General features: G+C 41.6%; 1 protein-coding gene across 6 annotated transcripts in view; it reads right to left on the bottom strand.

Moving 5' to 3' along the window:
* ubr3 (ubiquitin protein ligase E3 component n-recognin 3) overlaps window positions 1-17,525 on the bottom strand; it is a 268,225-nt gene extending 250,700 nt beyond the window's left edge. For 5 of the 6 annotated variants that reach the window (XM_039757589.1, XM_039757591.1, XM_039757592.1 and 2 more), the window contains exons 1-2: window positions 16,875-17,524; window positions 303-442 (exon numbers count right to left, since the gene is read on the bottom strand). In XM_039757589.1, coding sequence (XP_039613523.1) covers window positions 303-442; window positions 16,875-17,305 — 571 coding nt within the window. In that variant the 5' untranslated portion in view covers window positions 17,306-17,524. Of the gene's footprint in view, window positions 1-302; window positions 443-16,874 lie in introns of all 6 variants that reach the window. The other variant, XM_039757590.1, reaches the window with a different exon arrangement.
* Between the last annotated feature and the right edge of the window lie 2,838 nt (window positions 17,526-20,363).

The raw sequence follows: 20,363 nt of genomic DNA, 5'->3' as shown, positions 1-20,363 counted from the left end.
TTCTTTTAAATCAAAACTAACAATTCAATGACACAAGATTTGTGATATTCTGGTCCTGTCCTTTCAATTACCATGACCATTTTAACATGGAAAATAGTTAATGTATCTTTTATGCAGTCAAAAAAATCTTTATTAAGAACAGTGCTTCAAACACAGTCCAACAAGTAGGTCATGGGGAGAGAAAAGCTCTTGAGTTGAAATTTCAACAAATGAGACCAAGAAAACAATGTGAACCAAGAAAACTAAACAGTTAATCAAAACCTGTTTCTTGATAGAGTTGTAACAATTCTGCCAACTCCTACCTGGTTCCATGTAGCCATCTCTCAAATATTGAATGATACTGATGATGAATCTGGGAAGAATCATCTCAGACATCGTCAGCAGCTCTTTGGGAACTAAGGGAACATTTGCTCCAGTTTTAGATCGATGTCGTTTACAAAACCTAAAGCGGAAAGATTAAGGGAAAAAAAGAAAACTTTATTATGTTAATTGCAAAATTACAAAAAACTTGGTCAAAGAAAGTTACAATGACAACCAAGGAAAGAAATTAAAGTGAAAATTTAACAGAGAAGAGAAACAACAACATTTATTTATATAGCACATTTTCATACAAAAAAAAATGGAGCTCAAAGTGCTTTACAAAATGAAGAATAGAAAATTAGAAGACACAATAAAAAATAAAAATAAGTCAACATTAATTAACATAGAATAAGTAAGGTCCGATGGCCAGGGTGGACAGAAAAAAAAAAAACTCCAGAGGCTGGAGAAAAAAAATAAAATCTGTAGGGATTCCAGACCATGAGATCACCCAGTCCCAGAAACATAATGGCATGCTTAAAGGATAAATGTGTTTATAAGCAATTTTCATTACAAACAGTTCAACAATTAAGAGATAAAGAAATATTATATATCAAGCTATTCGAACTGCCTAATTCCTCACCTTTCTAATTAGACAATCAGGTATCAATCTCTAAAGAAAATTTTTTTCATAAGTAATAAATACTGTAATAAAATTACAAAACACATCAAAACAATCTGAAATCTGACTAATAAAATTCCAAGTCCTGAGGGCTGGAGCTTATCTGAGTAGCTTTGGGTTGAAGACTAAAAAAAATAACCCACTAGTCTATTGGCGCTTTTCCACTGCATAGTACGGCACGACACGGTTCAGTTCAGCTGACTTTTGGGGGGTTTTCCACTGGGAACAGTACCTGGTCCTTTTTTTAGTACCACCTCAGCCGAGGTTCCAAGCGCCGAACCGCTACCAAAACGTGACATGTAAACTCTGCTGGTCACTGATTGGCCGGAGAAAATCGTCATTACTGCGTCACTGAACTTGCGACACGAGACACAACAGACCCTCTAGATTTTTAGCACAGCCAGCGAAGGTTCGGACGCACCATTTTGTTTTAACCAAAAATGGCTGTTTCGTGGTCTATTGAGGAAGTACAGACGTTCCTCGTTGGTAGCCGAGGAGCGGATCCAGCGAGAGCTGGATGGGGCGACGCGGAATGAAAAAGTTTTTCAGGAGGTCGCTTGTGGTGTGTTTACGATGATGTCACGGCAGTAGAGGCGGCGCAACTATAACGACACGTGAATAATCCCGCCCACTCTAAAGCGGTACTAAACTGCAGTCGAAACGCAAACCGAGGGTCACTTTAGATTTGCCAAAAAATAACCTCTTTTTCTCGATTTGCTTAAACTCAAGAGGTTCAGTCTGTCCTTACAATTCATGACTCACAGTACCAGAACCAGCCTACTCGCACTTCTCCAGATATCCTCTAGCGCTACTATGTATTTTTCTAATATGGACAACAAAACTGCACACAGTATTTCAAATGAGGCCTGAACCATGATGTGGAAAGGAATCTGAAATACCTTAAGGAAACTGTGCAAACTCTACACAATAAAGAATATTTTCAACTTCTGTTTTGGTAAATTCTAGCTTCTGTCAAAGCAAGTGTTTGGAGGGAGAGTATTGGGGGTTCAGAGCAAGATGGGGCAGCCGGGACGAGTTGTGAGTTATCCCGTGTACTAACTGTACACTCTCTTCCAGCTCGAGTGTTAAGGAGTCATAGGAAGGGAAATTAAGTAATCTCTGGAAAAAATCAGTATTCAGTTTCAGACCTGCAACCCCTGAAGTCACACTACCTCATAGAACAGTTGGTAAATTTATCAAAAAAAAAAAAAAACCACCCAAAACTGGCTATAACCTATTTTTGTTTTTCTTCTGTTCGTTGTCTGCTAATAAACAGGGATCTCGGACAGACCCCAATATTTCAGAGTCTTGTCCAGTTTTCTCCTACACTCAGCTGTCAGTCACATTTAGAATTGGTGTGGAGTTCATTTGCTGTTAGTATTCTTCTCTTTGTCTTGCTGTCAGTGATGGTTATAAGGCCTACAGAGAACTCATAGCTTATATGACTAGAGTAGAATTGCAAAATAAACTCAGTTGTGTTACATGCTCTACTTAAGCATATTTACCCTGAACAGGTGGAGTCCACGATTAGTCATCATGCCCTTGCAAGTTCAGGCTATAGTTCAGTTTGGCTCAGTTCCCATCACTTCCATTAAACACACGTCTCCACTGAATCCTGTTTTGCCACATTGGATGAATTCCACACCAGTCCTTTCTGCAATTTTCATAACAGCCTCTCTAACTTCCAAAGACACTCTAAACCTCCACCTGATAACTCTACATGCAACAGTATGCAATCTCACAAAAACAAAACACTGAAAAATCCTTGATGCTTGCGACATGCACCTCCTCCTTCAAAAAAAGAAGTTGTCTCACTGCGGGTCAGCCATTAAATTATGTTCAATTTAACTTTTTCTTAATAATCGTGTACATGGATAGGATGACATTTTAGCAATGGCTGATTTTCATGACCACTTCCTTAGCCACATGTACTCTCTAAATATAGACTCCTCTGCATGCAGAACAGAGCTGCAAACTATCATCTTGAGGACTGAATGTGAGTCAACAAATTCTACTTAATTAAATTCATAGTCAAAATGTATTTCTACCTGTTTATCATTTCGCTCCCATTTCTTGGTTAAGGAATAAGGCAGTGATTTCAGTCTACTACAGTGGTGTCTCCAATCACTAAAACTCAAACTGTGGACCAATGAACCAAGACTTTCTTAATTAGACCTTCACTACCAGCTATTGTAAAATTGTAGCTGGGCACTGGAGTCAAAGTGGGCCAACACCCCTTTGCTGCTCTACATTTTCTATATCTTGTTGGGGTAAAGCTTTGATAAGTTCAGGATATTCTGAGTGTTACTAATTGGAGGCCAGTTTGCTGTTAGATGCAGTAAGTGCACTGAATAAGTTGGTCTTTAAAGGTCTGTCCCCCCATTTCTGTGTATATCATTCTGTAAATATTACAATAAATTTGCACTTTGGTGTAATGACATTAAACTTTAAAAAAACACACTAGTGTCTTGTTTAATTCCCACCTCTGACTCACTGTGCTCTAATTGTTGAAAGACAGAACAAACAAGTATGTCAACAGTTCTAACAGATGCAGATCTTGAAAGCTTCAAACATTCAATACTACTACTACTACTACTACCACTAATAATAATAATAATAATAAATACTTTGGTAACAAGATGAAATCACACAAACTGGAGAAAACTAATTCAAACTTGTAAACATACAGGCATTTTGGAGTCGAGAGTTTTCAGTGAGCTGCTCCAAAACTGAACCCAAATCCCTCAAACTCTGCAGCAGTGCTAACTACCATGCAAGACAGCATTCTCAAACTTGATTAACCCAATTTAAGATCACAGATGGACAGGACAGGGCTCAAAGAGGCAAACAGTCCATTGCAGGTGTCACTCACGTACAAACCGCATAGGACCAGTTCAAAATTGCCACATAACTCGGTGTATAACAATAACCCTATGATGACTTAAACTACACCAGTCTGGGGAAATGCTGGAAACATTAGGGTCCAAAAACCCATGTGAACATGGAAAAGAATATAAAACAACAACATAATACTATTATATACAACATGTATGCATCTTTGGGCACTTTGTATGATTGCCATGTATTTTCAGGATCTCCTGAGAAATGCTACCCTTCATATGCATCAGCTCTCCATGACTCATGACTTTCTAATGAAAGGGTGAATGGACATAAATGCATATTTGCATACCATATAAACACACTTATGAAGAACACAGAAATGTCTGCACTGTGGACTGTCTAATGCCATCCATCCATCCATTCATTATCCAATCTGCTATATCCTAACTACAGGGTCACAGCGGTCTGCTGGAGCCAATCCCTGCCAACACTGGGCACAAGGCAGGAAACAAACCCCGGGCAGGGTGCCAGCCTGTGGATCTCAAACCACCATCCTGAGCAGGTGGGTCATCTTGCCTGCCTTAGTGCCAACTACACTCATTACTCAAATTATTATGAACACAATACTAATACTGGATTGGACATTTATTTGACTCAAAGGAACTTCAGATCTTCATGGCATGGATTCCAGAATAAATTTTTAAAAATTTGTTTGAGATTCTGGTCCATGTTTATTATTGTAACTCGCTGCTGGCAGGTGCCCCTTCTAATCTTATATCACAGCTCCAGTTGATTTAAAACTCCTTACACGAACCAGCAGCAGTGAGCACTGTTTCGCGTCACTGGCTCCCTGTGTCTTACGGGATTGAATATAAATTTCTATTAATAACCTACAAAGCTTTAAATGGCCTCACACCGGACTATATCAGTGACCTTCTAAATCACTAGGCTCCTGTTCGCTTACTAAAGTCCTCTGATTCTGGTCATCTTGTTGTGCCTCACACTAACCTGCACTCTATGGGTGACAGCAGGGCCTTCAGCTCCATAGCACCCAGACTTTGGAATGACATCCCAAAATTAATTAATTCATTCTTTTAAAAAACAACTTAAAACTCATCTATTTAGGAAGGCTTTTAACTTAACATTTTGCCCTTTCTTTCAGTTTACCTCTCTGTCCAGGTGCTCAGGATAATTTGTGTGTCCTTAATATCACAAATTAGGTTATTTGTTAAGTTTTTCTTTTAGCACTGAATTTAGTATTTTACTCTGGTTTGTTGTCCTTTATCCTATTTAATGCTTTGTTATCTGTTTCATTGTTCTACTCAGGAAAACATCCATCCATCCATTTTCTAACCCGCTGAATCCGAATAGGGTCACGGGGGTCCGCTGGAGCCAATCCCAGCCAACACAGGGCACAAGGCAGGAACCAATCCCGGGCAGGGTGCCAACCCACTGCAGGACACACACAAACACGGGCCAATTTAGAATCGCCAATCCACCTAACCTGCATGTCTTTGGATTGTGGGAGGAAACCGGAGCGCCCGGAGGAAACCCACGCAGACACGGGAGAACATGCAAACTTCACGCAGGGAGGACCCGGGAAGCGAACCCGGGTCTCCTAACTGCGAGGCAGCAGCGCTACCACTGCGCCACCGTGCCGCCCTTCAGGAAAACATTTGTATCGAATGTTACATATACCCTGATGTGTTTTTCTAAGACTATGTGAAGCGCCTTGAGCATGGGAAAGGCGCTCTATATAAATAAAATGTATTACCATTATATTTGCATCACATAGTTTCTGCAGATTTGTCAGCTGCACAGTCATGCTTCGAATCTCCCGTTCTACGATGTCCCAAAGGTGTTCTATTCCAATTCAATTCTGTACTGGAAAGGACACTGAAGAACATTGAACACATTGTCATGTTCTTGAAACCAGCTTGAGACAACTTTTGCTTCATGACATGGTGCATTCTCACACAGGAAGTAGCCATTACAAAATGGGTAACTTTTGGGTATAGTCAGCAACAATACTCCAATAAGTTGTAGCATTCAATCAATGAATGATTAGTATTAACATGCCCAAAAAGTGTGCGAAGAAAACATTCCCTACACCATTACACCCTCACCACCAACCTGAAATATTGATACAAGTCAGTTTGTTTTAATTAATTAATGCTTTTGAAACCAAATTCTGACTGTACAATCTGTGTGCGTCAGCAGGAATTAAGATTCATTGGACAACAACTTGTTTTTCCAGTCTTCAACTGTTCAGGTTTGGAGATCCTATGTATGCTGCAGTGTTCTCTTTCGGTTACTGGTTGACCCCAGTGGAACCTGATGTGGTTTTCTGCCGTTATAGCCCATCCACCTCAAGGTTCGACATGTTGTGCCTTCTGAGATGCTTTTGTGCCCACCACTGTTGTAAAGAGTGGTTATCAAAGTTACTGTAGACTTTCTGTCAGCTCAAAACAGTCTGGCCATTCTACTCTTGACATTCTGCAGAGCTGACGCTCACTGGATGCTTTTTGTTTTTCACACCATTCTGAGTAAACTCTAGAGACTATTGTGGGTGAAAAATCCTATGACATCAGCAGCTAAAGAAACACTCAAACCAACCCATCTGAAACCAACAATCATAACACTATCAAAATCACTCCGATCACATTTTTTCCACATTCAGGCGTTTGATGTGAACATTAACTGAAGCTTCTGATCTGTCTCATCAGCAATCGGACCGAGTCAGTTCACAGAATGGAGATGAGACGATTATTGGACTGGTGCAAATGCAACAATCTGTCTTTTAATGTGGATAAGACAAAAGGGACAATTGCTGACTTCAGGAAGGCCCATGAGTTTCACAACCCACTGCACACTGAGGACACTGTGGTTTAACTGGTTAACAGAACCAAATTCCTTGGTGTACACCTGACAGCAGACTTAATTTGGTCAATTAATACAACCTCCTTGGCCAAAAAGGTGCACCAGTGTCTTCACTTCCATCAGCAGCTGAAGAAGACAAGCCTACCTCCCCCACATTCTCACCACATTCTACAAGGCACCATTGACAGAGATGTGACCAGCTGCATTACTAGCCACGTTTCCAACTTCCTTAACACACATTTTGAAACTGAATAACAGAAAAATGGTAATGAAAACATGATTTTCAAAAATACTCTCAAAATTAACAAAAAAAAAGTTAATATGCTTGCCTGAATTCAACAAAGCAATAATTTACAGAACTGTGTGACAATGCGGGTTCGCTCCATGTTCCTATCTGCCTTTTGGGAGCTCTTGAACCCGACACAGTCGGTAATGTCACCGATGAGCAGGCAGTGAGGTACAACAAAGCAAGGTGGTGGTGCAAAAAGTGCTTTTATTTAAAACAGCAACAACAAAACAATGTTCAAAGTAAAGTGCAGTGCTTCAAAATTTATAAATAATCCATAAAAACAAGTGAAAGAGTGGAGGTTAAAATCCAATTGATAAATCCTTAAAAAACGAGGTTAAAACAATGGCTGGAAGCAGACATTTTATAAAACAAATCCAGAGGCCTTTCTACTGGTGACTCCCCTACAAGCAGCTCACTTTCTACACTGTACTGGTCTATTCGCCTCGCCGATCCCTGGCTCCGGTGGGCTTCACCTGACCATGACTTGGGCTCCCCAGTGACCAGGGCGCTCTCACTGGGGCTTTCCCATCCCAAGTCCCGACTTCTGCTGCCTTCCCAGCCAGCATTGGTGAGGAGCGACCACTACCAACTGTCCCTGGGTGCTGGCCAAACACCCCATGAGAGCTCACTGTCCAGCTGACTTTTGTTCGTCCTGCTCACTCACGCACTAGCTTTCTCCTCCCTACCTTCCTGACTCCTCTCCTTCAAAACCTCTGTCCGTTTATTTCTTTTCTTTTTTTTTTTGGGCAATTAGCAGCTCCAGGCGCCAATTACGGATGCGGACGACTCCTCACCTGTGCAGTTAAGTGAGGAACGTCTACATCACGAATCACGCAGGAACTGCTCCAGCCACACATACCACGCCCTATCTCTAAGCCGCGAGTGCGGCGATTATTTTAAAAAGTGGCCTTTTTGACGGGAGCTGTGGGCCCGCTACACCACAAACTGCAATGGAAACATTAGGTCACATAATATGACGTATATTTTCAAATTCCATGCAAATGTGATGCGACGAATGCAGCAGTATCACCAGAACTATCGGGTGACCCAAAACAAATGTCTCTGATCATTAATCTGTTGGCAATGACAGATTAATGCAGAACAACAGTTGTTCAAGCTTTTCCTGTTAACGTAATCTCGATACCCATCACTTGATGCACGGGTATGTATACGTGAGCTGTCCATTGCACCATACACCTGAGGTATTTTGTGTACCTTGTAATTGCACTTTGAAAAATGCCGTGCCTCTTCCACATCAGGTAAAGTGATTTATTGCCTCATTATTTTGGGGCATATTGCCTGACACAACCCGTGCACACCCAAGTGAATGGTGGTTTAGCTCACACTAAAGGTATTACCAATACCCCCGTACTCCGCACAGGTAGGCAGTTTATAAAGCATGATACCATGGCACATCTCAGTTGGGACTGGCACCCTCGTGTATACTACGGCAGGGGACACAAGAGGGCCTTATGTGCTGCATAATTCCATGAATGTTGAGCTGGTCATCCTAAAATTGTGTACCCACAGCTCCTCAGTAAAATCATTGTGGACGATTTAACAGAAATCCCTAATATGTGGATTCTACAAAGTGCAGGGAGTTCGCTTTCCCTTTATTGCATTCACTCGCTCTTGTTGCCTTTAAATTAAAAGCGAACATGCCAATTGTTGATACAATTAAAATTACAGGACCGACACCCATCGTATCATTCAGTATTTCAGGTGATAAACTTTATTTGCATAAAATCACTCATTAGAAACACAGACAATTCACATTTGTGTTTTGTCAACTTTTCAGCAGTATTGCTTGTGTTTTGCACATACCCACAATGAAAACATGGCTACTGTCTGGTTTAGGAACAGCAGTGGCTCAGACTAATAAGATCCTACAACAGATACTGCACACAACAGAAAAGATCTCTCTGACCTTTCTGCTCTCCAATAATGGCATCTTTATAAAGCGTTGCATCTGCAAAGCCTATAGCATTGTGAAGGACTACTCCCATCTCTCTCACGGTCTCTTTGTCCCACTTCCATCTGACAGAAGGTACTGTGGCATTCAAACCAGTTTTGCCAGGTCCTGCAACGGATTTTATCGCTTGGCTGTTCGGACACTGAATTCTGCCCTTGTGCCTGTTCCGACCAGCTTATTTACAGGGTGCGCACAAAGTCCGTATACCCCTATCTTTAGGAGCATTTACAGGAATAACCATGACAATTTGGTTCCTGTGGACATCAGCCCAAGTCTTCCTGGTATTTCGAGGTGTGTTTCCGACATCCTGTCTGGTGCTGCCGCTCAAGAAATCGAAACAACGTGGCGGTCGTTCCAAGATGAAGCAATGGGTGACAAGTGTTTTCACGATCGAGGAGCGTTTGGTGGCCTCTGTGTGGGTTCATGAGCGGCCTGTTACTGGGAAATCGGTCAAAAATGTCATGGATGACTTTGTTGTGCGTTTTGGGACGGCAAAGACAAAGAGGACGCAATCGAAACGTATTTTCAAAATCCTCCAAAAGATAGGGGGATACGGACTTTGTGCGCACCCTGTACTTTGAGCACATTTGTTATACTTGTTATTACTGTTATTTGTATTATAAATTGATTATATTATTTACTTATTACTTCTATTCACTTATCTATTATTTTATCGATTTATAGTATAGTAAAGCTCTTTACCGGTCTTGCACTTTTCCTCGGTTTGTGTAGGTTGCACCATGTTCCTGAGGAACGTAATTTCATGCTACTCTATGCTGCAGTATGGATGACATGACAATAAAGCCACTTCACTTGAATCTATCTGCATGATGTTATGCACTGTGCTGCAGCCACATGATTGACAGATTAGATAATTACATAGATAAGCAGGTGTACGGATGCTCCTAATTATTTTGTCAGTGATGTATAAATAATATTAAGAATCAGGCTTTTTACATTTATGAACATGAAGAACCCCAGGAGAGTGTTTGCTGTAGAAAGGCACTGCATAAAATGTATGTTCACACAATTCCAGAATCCTGGGCTTGAGTATGCACTTAAAACAGTTTATTGAATTCCCGTATTCCTAACATGTCTACATTATGTTTTTCTGTAGGTTGTCTGGTTTCTTTCCACATACCAAAAATATGCATGTTAGCCTAACTGGCAACACTACACTGGCTTTCAATGTATGAGGCGTGACAGTCTAATTTCCAGAATAAACCTGTAGAAAGCAATGTGTGCAGATCTGTGCATCAGTGTCACCTCTGAAGTAATCACCTTCCACAGCAATGCATTTAGGTAGATGATGTTGTCATGGCTGGAAACATAACTGGAACTCTGTTTCTTGACTACCGTTGAGTTCCTCTGTGAAGTTATGCTGGGTGTCTGAAAATCTTTGTCCTTTTATGGTACTTTTTATTTTTAGGTAGACTCAGATATATCAAAGACGCTAAGTCAGATGAATAGGTGAATGATACAATTCGGTAACTGCTTTCTTAGCCTGGAAGTTGTGGACACTGAGTGCATCATGGCTTGGGGCATTGTCATGATGGATAATCCACTTGTCAGTTCAGGTCTTTCCCTTTGAACAGAATCCCATAACCTTTTCAACACTTGTAAATACTGCAGCTTGACTATCGGAAAAAGATCAGAGTGGATGATGCAATAATGTATCTGCTCCTCAAGGCTTATTCTCTCCTGGACAAAACTGATAACATTGTGAGGATCGTGGTTTTTTTTTTTTTTAATATTTTTTTGCTGTCTTCAATCCCACCCAGCCGTCCCTGTTAAGTGGCAAGATCAGCGATATAGAGGTGGATTAGTCTATGGTGTTCTACATACCAACATAAATAGGCCCCAATACGCCAGCATAATGTCTCAAAGTCACTGTAACTGCAAAGTCAGACGTTCTTTCTTTTTAATGTTCCTCCTTTTTAGTTATTGTGGTGTATGTTCATAGCATAGATAAATAAATTTATACACACACACAAACACCATTTCTTTATTTAACGAGCTGTGCTACTAGTCTAAGACGGGTAGAAATCTAAGTAATCAATGCACACCTCAGTGTTAATGTTTGTAGTGCACCTTCTATTGTAATGTATTTTGTAATAAAAAAACATTACATTGTTCATTCCAACAGATGGCACATCACAAACATCTACTATATAATAAAACACTAAGATCTGTGTGTGCAGTCCCTCAGAGCAATCTAATTGGTCAGTATGGTGCTGGCGTGATTGGTCAGTTTGGCTTTGGTGATGACACAAGAGAGGAAGTGCGAGTGAGACACACGAGGAGGCGTAAAGGCATATGAAGCAAGCTGACAGTGTCAGCTTTAAAGACAGCAAGTACCAAACCAGACAGGACGTGAGAAAGGCACCGCAAAAAATAATAACAGAGTCTGAGAAGCCAGCTTTACATGAACAAGCTCGAGAGATGGAGCACCGGTGAAGTATACAAAGGAAAGGCTCTGAAGGTACACGTAGTACAAGAGATAGAATAATTAAAATGTATTTACAATTACCGGTCTTCGACAGCTACCGTAGCGAGTTTGTAGTAATAAAATGCATTACGACATATGTTTGTGATGTGACATCCATTGAAAAAACAGATGCAACACATATGTCTCTGATATATGCCATTTAGCATGGGATTTATAAAAGCAGTGTTAATGTTTGTGATGTGCCATCTGTTGGAAACACAAATGCAATGATTTTTTTTTTCCCCAAAAGAAATGACAAAGACACAGCAACCAGAAGAAAAACAAAAATATATATATATATACAGTGGTGTGAAAAACTATTTGCCCCCTTCCTGATTTCTTATTCTTTTGCATGTTTGTCACACAAAATGTTTCTGATCATCAAACACATTTAACCATTAGTCAAATATAACACAAGTAAACACAAAATGCAGTTTTTAAATGATGGTTTTTATTATTTAGGGAGAAAAAAATCCAAACCTACATGGCCCTGTGTGAAAAAGTAATTGCCCCCTGAACCTAATAACTGGTTGGGCCACCCTTAGCAGCAATAACTGCAATCAAGCGTTTGCGATAACTTGCAATGAGTCTTTTACAGCGCTCTGGAGGAATTTTGGCCAACTCATCTTTGCAGAATTGTTGTAATTCAGCTTTATTTGAGGGTTTTCTAGCATGAACCTCCTTTTTAAGGTCATGCCATAGCATCTCAATTGGATTCAGGTCAGGACTTTGACCAGGCCACTCCAAAGTCTGCATTTTGTTTTTCTTCAGCCATTCAGAGGTGGATTTGCTGGTGTGTTTTGGGTCATTGTCCTGTTGCAGCACCCAAGATCGCTTCAGCTTGAGTTGACGAACAGATGGCCGGACATTCTCCTTCAGGATTTTTTGGTAGACAGTAGAATTCATGGTTCCATCTATCACAGCAAGCCTTCCAGGTCCTGAAGCAGCAAAACAACCCCAGACCATCACACTACCACCACCATATTTTACTGTTGGTATGATGTTCTTTTTCTGAAATGCTGTGTTCCTTTTACGCCAGATGTAACGGACATTTGCCTTCCAAAAGTTCAACTTTTGTCTCATCAGTCCACAAGGTATTTTCCCAAAAGTCTTGGCAATCATTGAGATGTTTCTTAGCAAAACTGAGACGAGCCCTAATGTTCTTTTTGCTTAACAGTGGTTTGCGTCTTGGAAATCTGCCATGCAGGCTTTTTTGCCCAGTCTCTTTCTTATGGTGGAGTCGTGAACACTGACCTTAACTGAGGCAAGTGAGGCCTGCAGTTCTTTAGACGTTGTCCTGGGGTCTTTGTGACCTCTCGGATGAGTTGTCTCTGCGCTCTTGGGGTAATTTTGGTCGGCCGGCCACTCCTGGGAAGGTTCACCACTGTTCCGTGTTTTGCCATTTGTGGATAATGGCTCTCACTGTGGTTCGCTGGAGTCCCAAAGCTTTAGAAATGGCTTTATAACCTTTACCAGACTGATAGATCTCAATTACTTCTGTTCTCATTTGTTCCTGAATTTCTTTGGATCTTGGCATGATGTCTAGCTTTTGAGGTGCTTTTGGTCTACTTCTCTGTGTCAGGCAGCTCCTATTTAAGTGATTTCTTGATTGAAACAGGTGTGGCAGTAATCAGGCCTGGGGTGGCTACGGAAATTGAACTCAGGTGTGATACACCACAGTTAGGTGATTTTTAACAAGGGGCAATTACTTTTTCACACAGGGCCATGTAGGTTTGGATTTTTTCTCCTAAATAATAAAACCATCATTTAAAAACTGCATTTTGTGTTTACTTGTGTTATATTTGACTAATGGTTAAATGTGTTTGATGATCAGAAACATTTTGTGTGACAAACATGCAAAAGAATAAGAAATCAGGAAGGGGCAAATAGTTTTTCACACCACTGTATATATATATATATATATATATATATATATATACATACATACATACATACATACATACACACACACATACACACTCACCTAAAGGATTATTAGGAACACCATAGTCAGAACTGCCTTAATTCTATGTGGCATTGATTCAACAAGGTGCTGAAAGCATTCTTTAGAAATGTTGGCCCATATTGATAGGATAGCATCTTGCAGTTGATGGAGATTTGTGGGATGCACATCCAGGGCACGAAGCTCCCATTCCACCACATCCCAAAGATGCTCTATTGGGTTGAGATCTGGTGACTGTGGGGCCATTTTAGTACAGTGAACTCATTGTCATGTTCAAGAAACCAATTTGAAATGATTCGAGCTTTGTGACATGGTGCATTATCCTGCTGGAAGTAGCCATCAGAGGATGGGTACATGGTGGTCATGAAGGGATGGACATGGTCAGAAACAATGCTCAGGTAGCCAATTGGCACTAAGGGGCCTAAAGCGTGCCAAGAAAACATCCCCCACACCATTACACCACCACCACCAGCCTACACAGTGGTAACAAGGCATGATGGATCCATGTTCTCATTCTGTTTACGCCAAATTCTGACTCTACCATTTGAATGTCTCAACAGAAGTCAAGACTCATCAGACCAGGCAACATTTCTTCAACATTTTCTTCAACTGTCCAATTTTGGTGAGCTTGTGCAAATTGTAGCCTCTTTTTCCTATTTGTAGTGGAGATGAGTGGTACCCGGTGGGGTCTTCTGCTGTTGTAGCCCATCCGCCTCAAGGTTGTGCGTGTTGTGGCTTCACAAATGCTTTGCTATATACCTCGCTTGTAACGAGTGGTTATTTCAGTCAAAGTTGCTCTTCTATCAGCTTGAATCAGTCGGCCCATTCTCCTCTGACCTCTAGCATCAACAAGGCATTTTAAGCCCGCAGAACTGCCGCATACTGGATGTTTTTCCCTTTTCACACCATTCTTTGTAAACCCTAGAAATGGTTGTGCGTGAAAATCCCAGTAACTGAGCAGATTGTGAAATACTCAGACCGGCCCGTCTGGCACCAACAACCATGCCACGCTCAAAATTGCTTAAATCCCCTTTCTTTCCCATTCTGACATTCAGTTTGGAGTTCAGGAGATTGTCTTGACCAGGACCACACCCCTAAATGTATTGAAGCAACTGCCATGTGATTGGTTGATTAGATAATTGCATTAATGAGAAATTGAACAGGTGTTCCTAATAATCCTTTAGGCGAGTGTAATATATATATATATATATATATATATATATATATATATACACACACATCGACACCTAACCTTTAATTAAGCTGTGTACATTTCTGTAGAAATCCAAATAAACATCTACCTGTTTATCTAAACAGCATTACTGGTTGACTGTTTGTCCCTGATCAATGAATTTGTAATGGACTATCCCCTTGTAAACAAAAAACATTATTTTTACCTACATGGGCAACACAACATGGCCATTCCCAGAATTATGCTGTCACACTTCAAATAATTATGAGTGTCAGTGAGTGATGCATCCCACCTCGCACCCAGTGCAGCTGACACAGAAATTGCCACAGAAGTTGGTTAGAAAATGGATGGAAGTTTACATGAAATTATTATACATACATAAACATATTTTCCCTACCACTGATTCTATTTCTACCTGTTGGATCACTGATCTGATGAGAACAGACCATTCAGCCCAACAAAGCTTGCAAATCCATCCATCCATTTTCCCATCCATCCATCCATCCATTTTTCAACCGCTGAATCCGAACACAGGGTCAAGGGGGTCTGCTGGAGCCGATTCCAGCCAACACAGGGCACAAGGCAGGAACCAATCCTGGGCAGGGCGCCAACCCAATGCAGGACACACACACACACAAACACACCCACACACCAAGCACACACTAGGGCCAATTTAGAATCGCCAATCCACCTAACTGGCATGTCTTTGGAGTGTGGGAGGAAACCCACGCAGACACGGGGAGAACATGCAAACTCCACGCAGGGAGGACCTGGGAAGCGAACCCGCGTCTCCTAACTGCGAGGCAGCAGTGCTACCACTGCACCACCGTGCCGCCCCCCTACTCACTTAATTCCTCCAAAATAACATCAGCTAGAGTTTTGAAGGCCCCAAAAGTCCAACTGTCTGGCACACTACTTGGTAACTTATTCCACGTTTCTAGGATTCTCTTTGTGAAGAAAATCTCCTACTGTTTGTGCAAGATCTACCCTTAACAAGTATAGAAGGATGGACCAATAGATAAGTCTATAGTATGAACACACACCAGAATGTTTTAATTCTCTTATTTGTTACGACCTTCAGGGAGCCCAGAGTGCATCCTGTAACTGAGTTTGCCCTTTGAATTAGCTTATTGATTCAGTTGGCCTCTCTTGAAGTGATCTTACCAGCCCAACAAAACCACAGTGTAAAATAAAAAAAATTAAAAAATGTTAATCGCACAGACCATCACAGAGTTGTAGAACATGTAAAGGATGTCACTACCCACATTAGATGAACACAGCCTGCCAAGAAAAGAAAAGACGACCCTGCTCTATGCTTTCTTATAATTCCTCTGTGTTACGAGACCTGCCCAAGCACTCACTGACGTGGACCAAGTAGTTCTAGGAGTGGGCCACCTTTTCATCCGCTCCCTGAATAGATAGTGACCAGACATTGAGGCTCTTTGGTATGGCGCAACTCAATAACCCGTTTCTTAGTTTTGCTGATGTTTAGTTGCAGACAGTTCCTTCTGCACCAAGAACAAAAGATTTCCACCAGAATCCTATACTCTGTCTCATCCTCCTGTGTCTCTGTGTTCTTGCTAAAATGATTTTAAAGTAACAGCCTGGGTCCACTGTACTAATTACTTTCATAATTTGAAACTGTTCAAATGTGTCACCTCCTAAAGGGTTACAACTCTTTTAATCGTTCCTTATAACTCTTCCTGAATGTATAATATGTACTAATATTCTTTTTGACATTTTCCTTCCTTCTTTATGGGCGAATCAACCTACCTACTCCGGGTACTTTGTAACTATCTATACTTCTGTATCCGTATTTTCTGCTTTATTTAGGATGAGTAAGGGTCCAGCCAGAATATGCACATTTTTGCAGTCATATTCAAGACCACTCTACATCCAGTCGTTTTCAAAATCCTCCCAGTTACACTGCATGGCAATGACAGATGCATTGTAGTAGGCTGGGCCAAGCATGCAGAGAACTACACCTAAGCCTTTATAACTGATCGACCGCCCTGCAGAGAAAAACCAACATGGGACAAGGGAGGAAAACTAAATTGCCCAAGGTTGGTTACGTTAGGGCTTTTGTCACGAACGCGCTATATATAGCTCAGATGAAAGAGTTATAAATAACTTGAAGCGCACTCTGTGGCTCTCTTGATGGCCCCGAGTCATTGGAGTGGCACCTCCGACTGTTTCCTGCTAAGCAGCCGCCGCCTGTCAAAACAGTGCCAATCAGGGGCACAGTCTGCTCGCCCCCCGGCAGCACTTACCCACTTTCACGCATGACATTGCTGTCCCCGCAGTCGCAGGCCCCGCCAGCCTGACTCCGGAACATATTGAAGTCGTGGCCTGTGTGGTCCCCATTATTGAAGCACTCGGCGCACAGTGACATGCAAGGGGAGATGCCGCAGGTCCGGCAGCGGTACGCCACGAAGTTGGCTGTCCACACCAAGCCGCACAAGGTGGCGTTGTCATAGGAGCGCACCGTCTTACAGAATTCCTCGAAGCCGTCCCCTCCGGCCAATAGGCACCGACACCATTCTAGGGCCTCGCTGTCGCCAGCTGGCCTCTCCAGGTTTAGCAAGCAGTCGAGCAGCTCCTGAAGCTGGCGTAGCCCCGCGCTGTTATCCGGCCGATTCAGCTCGGCCTTCAGGTGGGCAGCTGTAGATTTCTTGTCCCGGCGCAGCAGCGACGCCATCATGTACTCCCGGGTTGTTGTCCGCTGGATTTATTTTTGTTGTCTTGTTGCGTTCTCGGCTCTTCTCGCGGTATCGCGCGCGGAGGAAACTGTTGCCAAGCAGCCGAGAGACTCGAGGGTTGGTTGTGTGCCGTTTCACAGCGCTTATGAATTCTGTACAAACGCAAAGTCAGATGCGCTTGACATCTACGCGTGCTTTTAACCCAGATAAGCCATCACGGCTTATGGCAAGTAAGGCAGTAACTAACACCCCGCCTCTCACTCTCCTTCTGTCTGTCATATGTGAGTGTCTCTGCGCATCGGTGCACAGGTGCATATCATGATATTGTACTTTTGAATGAATATCAGAAAAGCAAATTCTTGACTGTTATTACGCAGGCATATTGGGTTTGATTACTGGCTACCGATGAGCATCTACAAAGCGGTGTGCCAGAACGGATAAGAAGTATCCAGCTGCAGCAAGGACAGTTTTTAGCCTATGGAAAGATCCGCGAACCTCAACGGAGAGATGCTTATTGTAATAATATTGTAAGGGCCAGCATTCTTTCTGGATGGATGGAAAATGTTTCCCCGTTTATGTCAAAGTTTTCCTTGCGTAAACTTTTAATCACTAGTCCTGTACGATACTATTCTCGACACATCTACCTTATTTTTTTTAACCTTAATTTATTTTTGAATTTCCCCATGGGATTAATAGTTTTATCTAATCTAATAAAGTTAAACAGCTCCTTATTTCAGGTAATAATACAACAGTAAATAACATGTTAATTTACCTTTAGAATAAACACTGTAAATCGTACTTTTAAATGTAACTTTTAAAACACACAAGTTTGAAGCATTTGAATTGTACGACCTGTATAATACCATATCGTCATGTTTAAGTAAATGTTTAGTTCTGAGGTTGATAACGTCTGACATAGCTGGAGAGTGGGTGGGGTCTAACGAGAACGCTGACGACAGGAGCGTCATTGTATGGGCCTCAGAGTGCCTCAGGTCGTCGCTGAATGAGGCTGAGGCTTCAGAGAGTCTCGTCTGCAGCTTGACTTTATTGGAGATGATTCAGATTCCTTTGTATTGTAATTGCGCTTAGCACAACGAAATTGCAGCAGTTCTAAAGGTGCATTCACATATAATGGACATTAAACATATATACATATAAGCAATGTGTATGTATGTTCCAGCATCAAGTCCGAACGGCTGGAGCGATTTTAATTAAACTTGGTACACATGTACTTCATTGGTCAACTAAAAATACTGTTGGGTGAAATCAGCCGTAACCCACCCCCTTCTGGGTAGGGTGGGAGGTGATCTTGCGGTCTTGCAGGTGTTTTATCTTCCAGTTGGCACTCGGAACGACCACCAGAGGGCGAACTGGAGGCGACTGCCACCATTCTTTATGTTTGAGTGCCACTGCGCCCCTGTTGCTTCTGAAATTAAATAGAGTTCTACCCGTGGAAGTGTGTGTGTCTGTCCGGCCCGGAAGTGAGAGGTAAAGACGGGGTAAGGGCTCCAGCTCCGGGGATACGCAAGCGAGTCCAGCACACCGGCAAAAGGAACCTCCTAAGAAACACATTCGCTTAGCTCCTAATGCAAACACGAGGCGAGCACTTCTACCAGAGAGAGGCCCAGAGTAGTTCTGACAATTTAAATACTTTCTAGGATCTCGTGCTTTTAAAATCACGGGCTTACACAGTTAGTATAGAGCAGGAGACTGCCAGCATTCTTTATTTTTGAGCAGCACCGCGCCCGCCTGTTGCTTTTTATATTAAATACAGTTGGCCGGTTCTGATCGTCAACTAGATGATAACATACATACAAGACGGAAAGACAAGGACATTAGTGAGTCTTTGTGTCCTAATTTATTTTTATTTTTCACGTAGTGTTTTTTTAATTATGTTTTTCTCAAACAATTAAAAAAAAAAACACGAGGGCGAACTTGAGGTGAATGCCAGCATTCTTTATGTTTGAGCACCACCGCGCCCAGCTGTTGCTTTTAAAATTAAATACAGTTGGCCGGTTCCGAGCGTCAACTGGATGATAACATACATACAGCACCGCAAGACAAGCACATTAGTGAGTCTTTATCCGTCCATCCATTATCTTCCTGCTATATCCTAACTACAGGGTCACGGTGGTCTGCTGAAGCCAACACAGGACGCAAGGCAGGAAACAAACCCCGGGCAGGGCGCCAGCCCACTGCAGAAAACCCATGCAGACACAGGGAGAACATGCAAACTCCACGCATTTAGGACCCGGGAAGCGAACCCAGGTTTATTGTTTGTGTTAATTTATTTTTATTTTTAAAGTTGTGTTTTTTTTATTATGTTTTTCTCAAACAATTAAAAAAATGTTATTTTCCTCCCGGGCAACGCTGAGTATTTCAGATAGTTATAATACAAGACAACACAAAAGAATAACTAAATATTGCACTTAGGTATATTGCACATATTAAATTGAGTGCAATAGTAGAAATAGATAAAAAAAAAATAAAGTGCAAAGAATGTAAACATGTACTGTACATATAAGCAGTACTTTATTTGTCAGTATCAATTAATTGTTTCAATGTTCAAGACTATTTTATGAACTAATAACATCTGGACCTCAGGTCATCGAACAAGTGGCAGTCATGAAACACAGGGCCCCAAGTTACTCTGCCAAGTTTGCCTCAATGTCCTTCAATGCCCGCAGATTTCCTGACAGACATGCCATGTCTTTTCTGGTCAGCAATGTCCTGTTGCCACGCCAATATATCCTGTGCGAAGAACCCAAAGTCCAGTATTGTACAAGAGAATTCCAGAACTTTCTTTTTTTTATATATATTAATTTTATTACAATCCATACATAGCAATCAAGTTTTTACAAAAAGAAGAATTATGTTAAGAACAGATCGATCCCCACCCCTGAGAGAGAGAGCAAGCCAAACGGCGTAAAATTTAAGGCTTGTAGACATACCTAAATTAATAAATTCTCTGTGCTTTATAAACTTATTTTAAAATATTACTGATTAGATCCTGCCATGTTTTGAAAAAGTCTGTACGGATCCTCTAACTGAGTATTTGAT

Source organism: Polypterus senegalus, chromosome 6 (genome assembly GCF_016835505.1).
Source record: "Polypterus senegalus isolate Bchr_013 chromosome 6, ASM1683550v1, whole genome shotgun sequence".
Taxonomy (NCBI): Eukaryota; Metazoa; Chordata; class Cladistia; order Polypteriformes; family Polypteridae; genus Polypterus; species Polypterus senegalus.
This window is presented reverse-complemented; position numbering and strand designations above follow the sequence as displayed.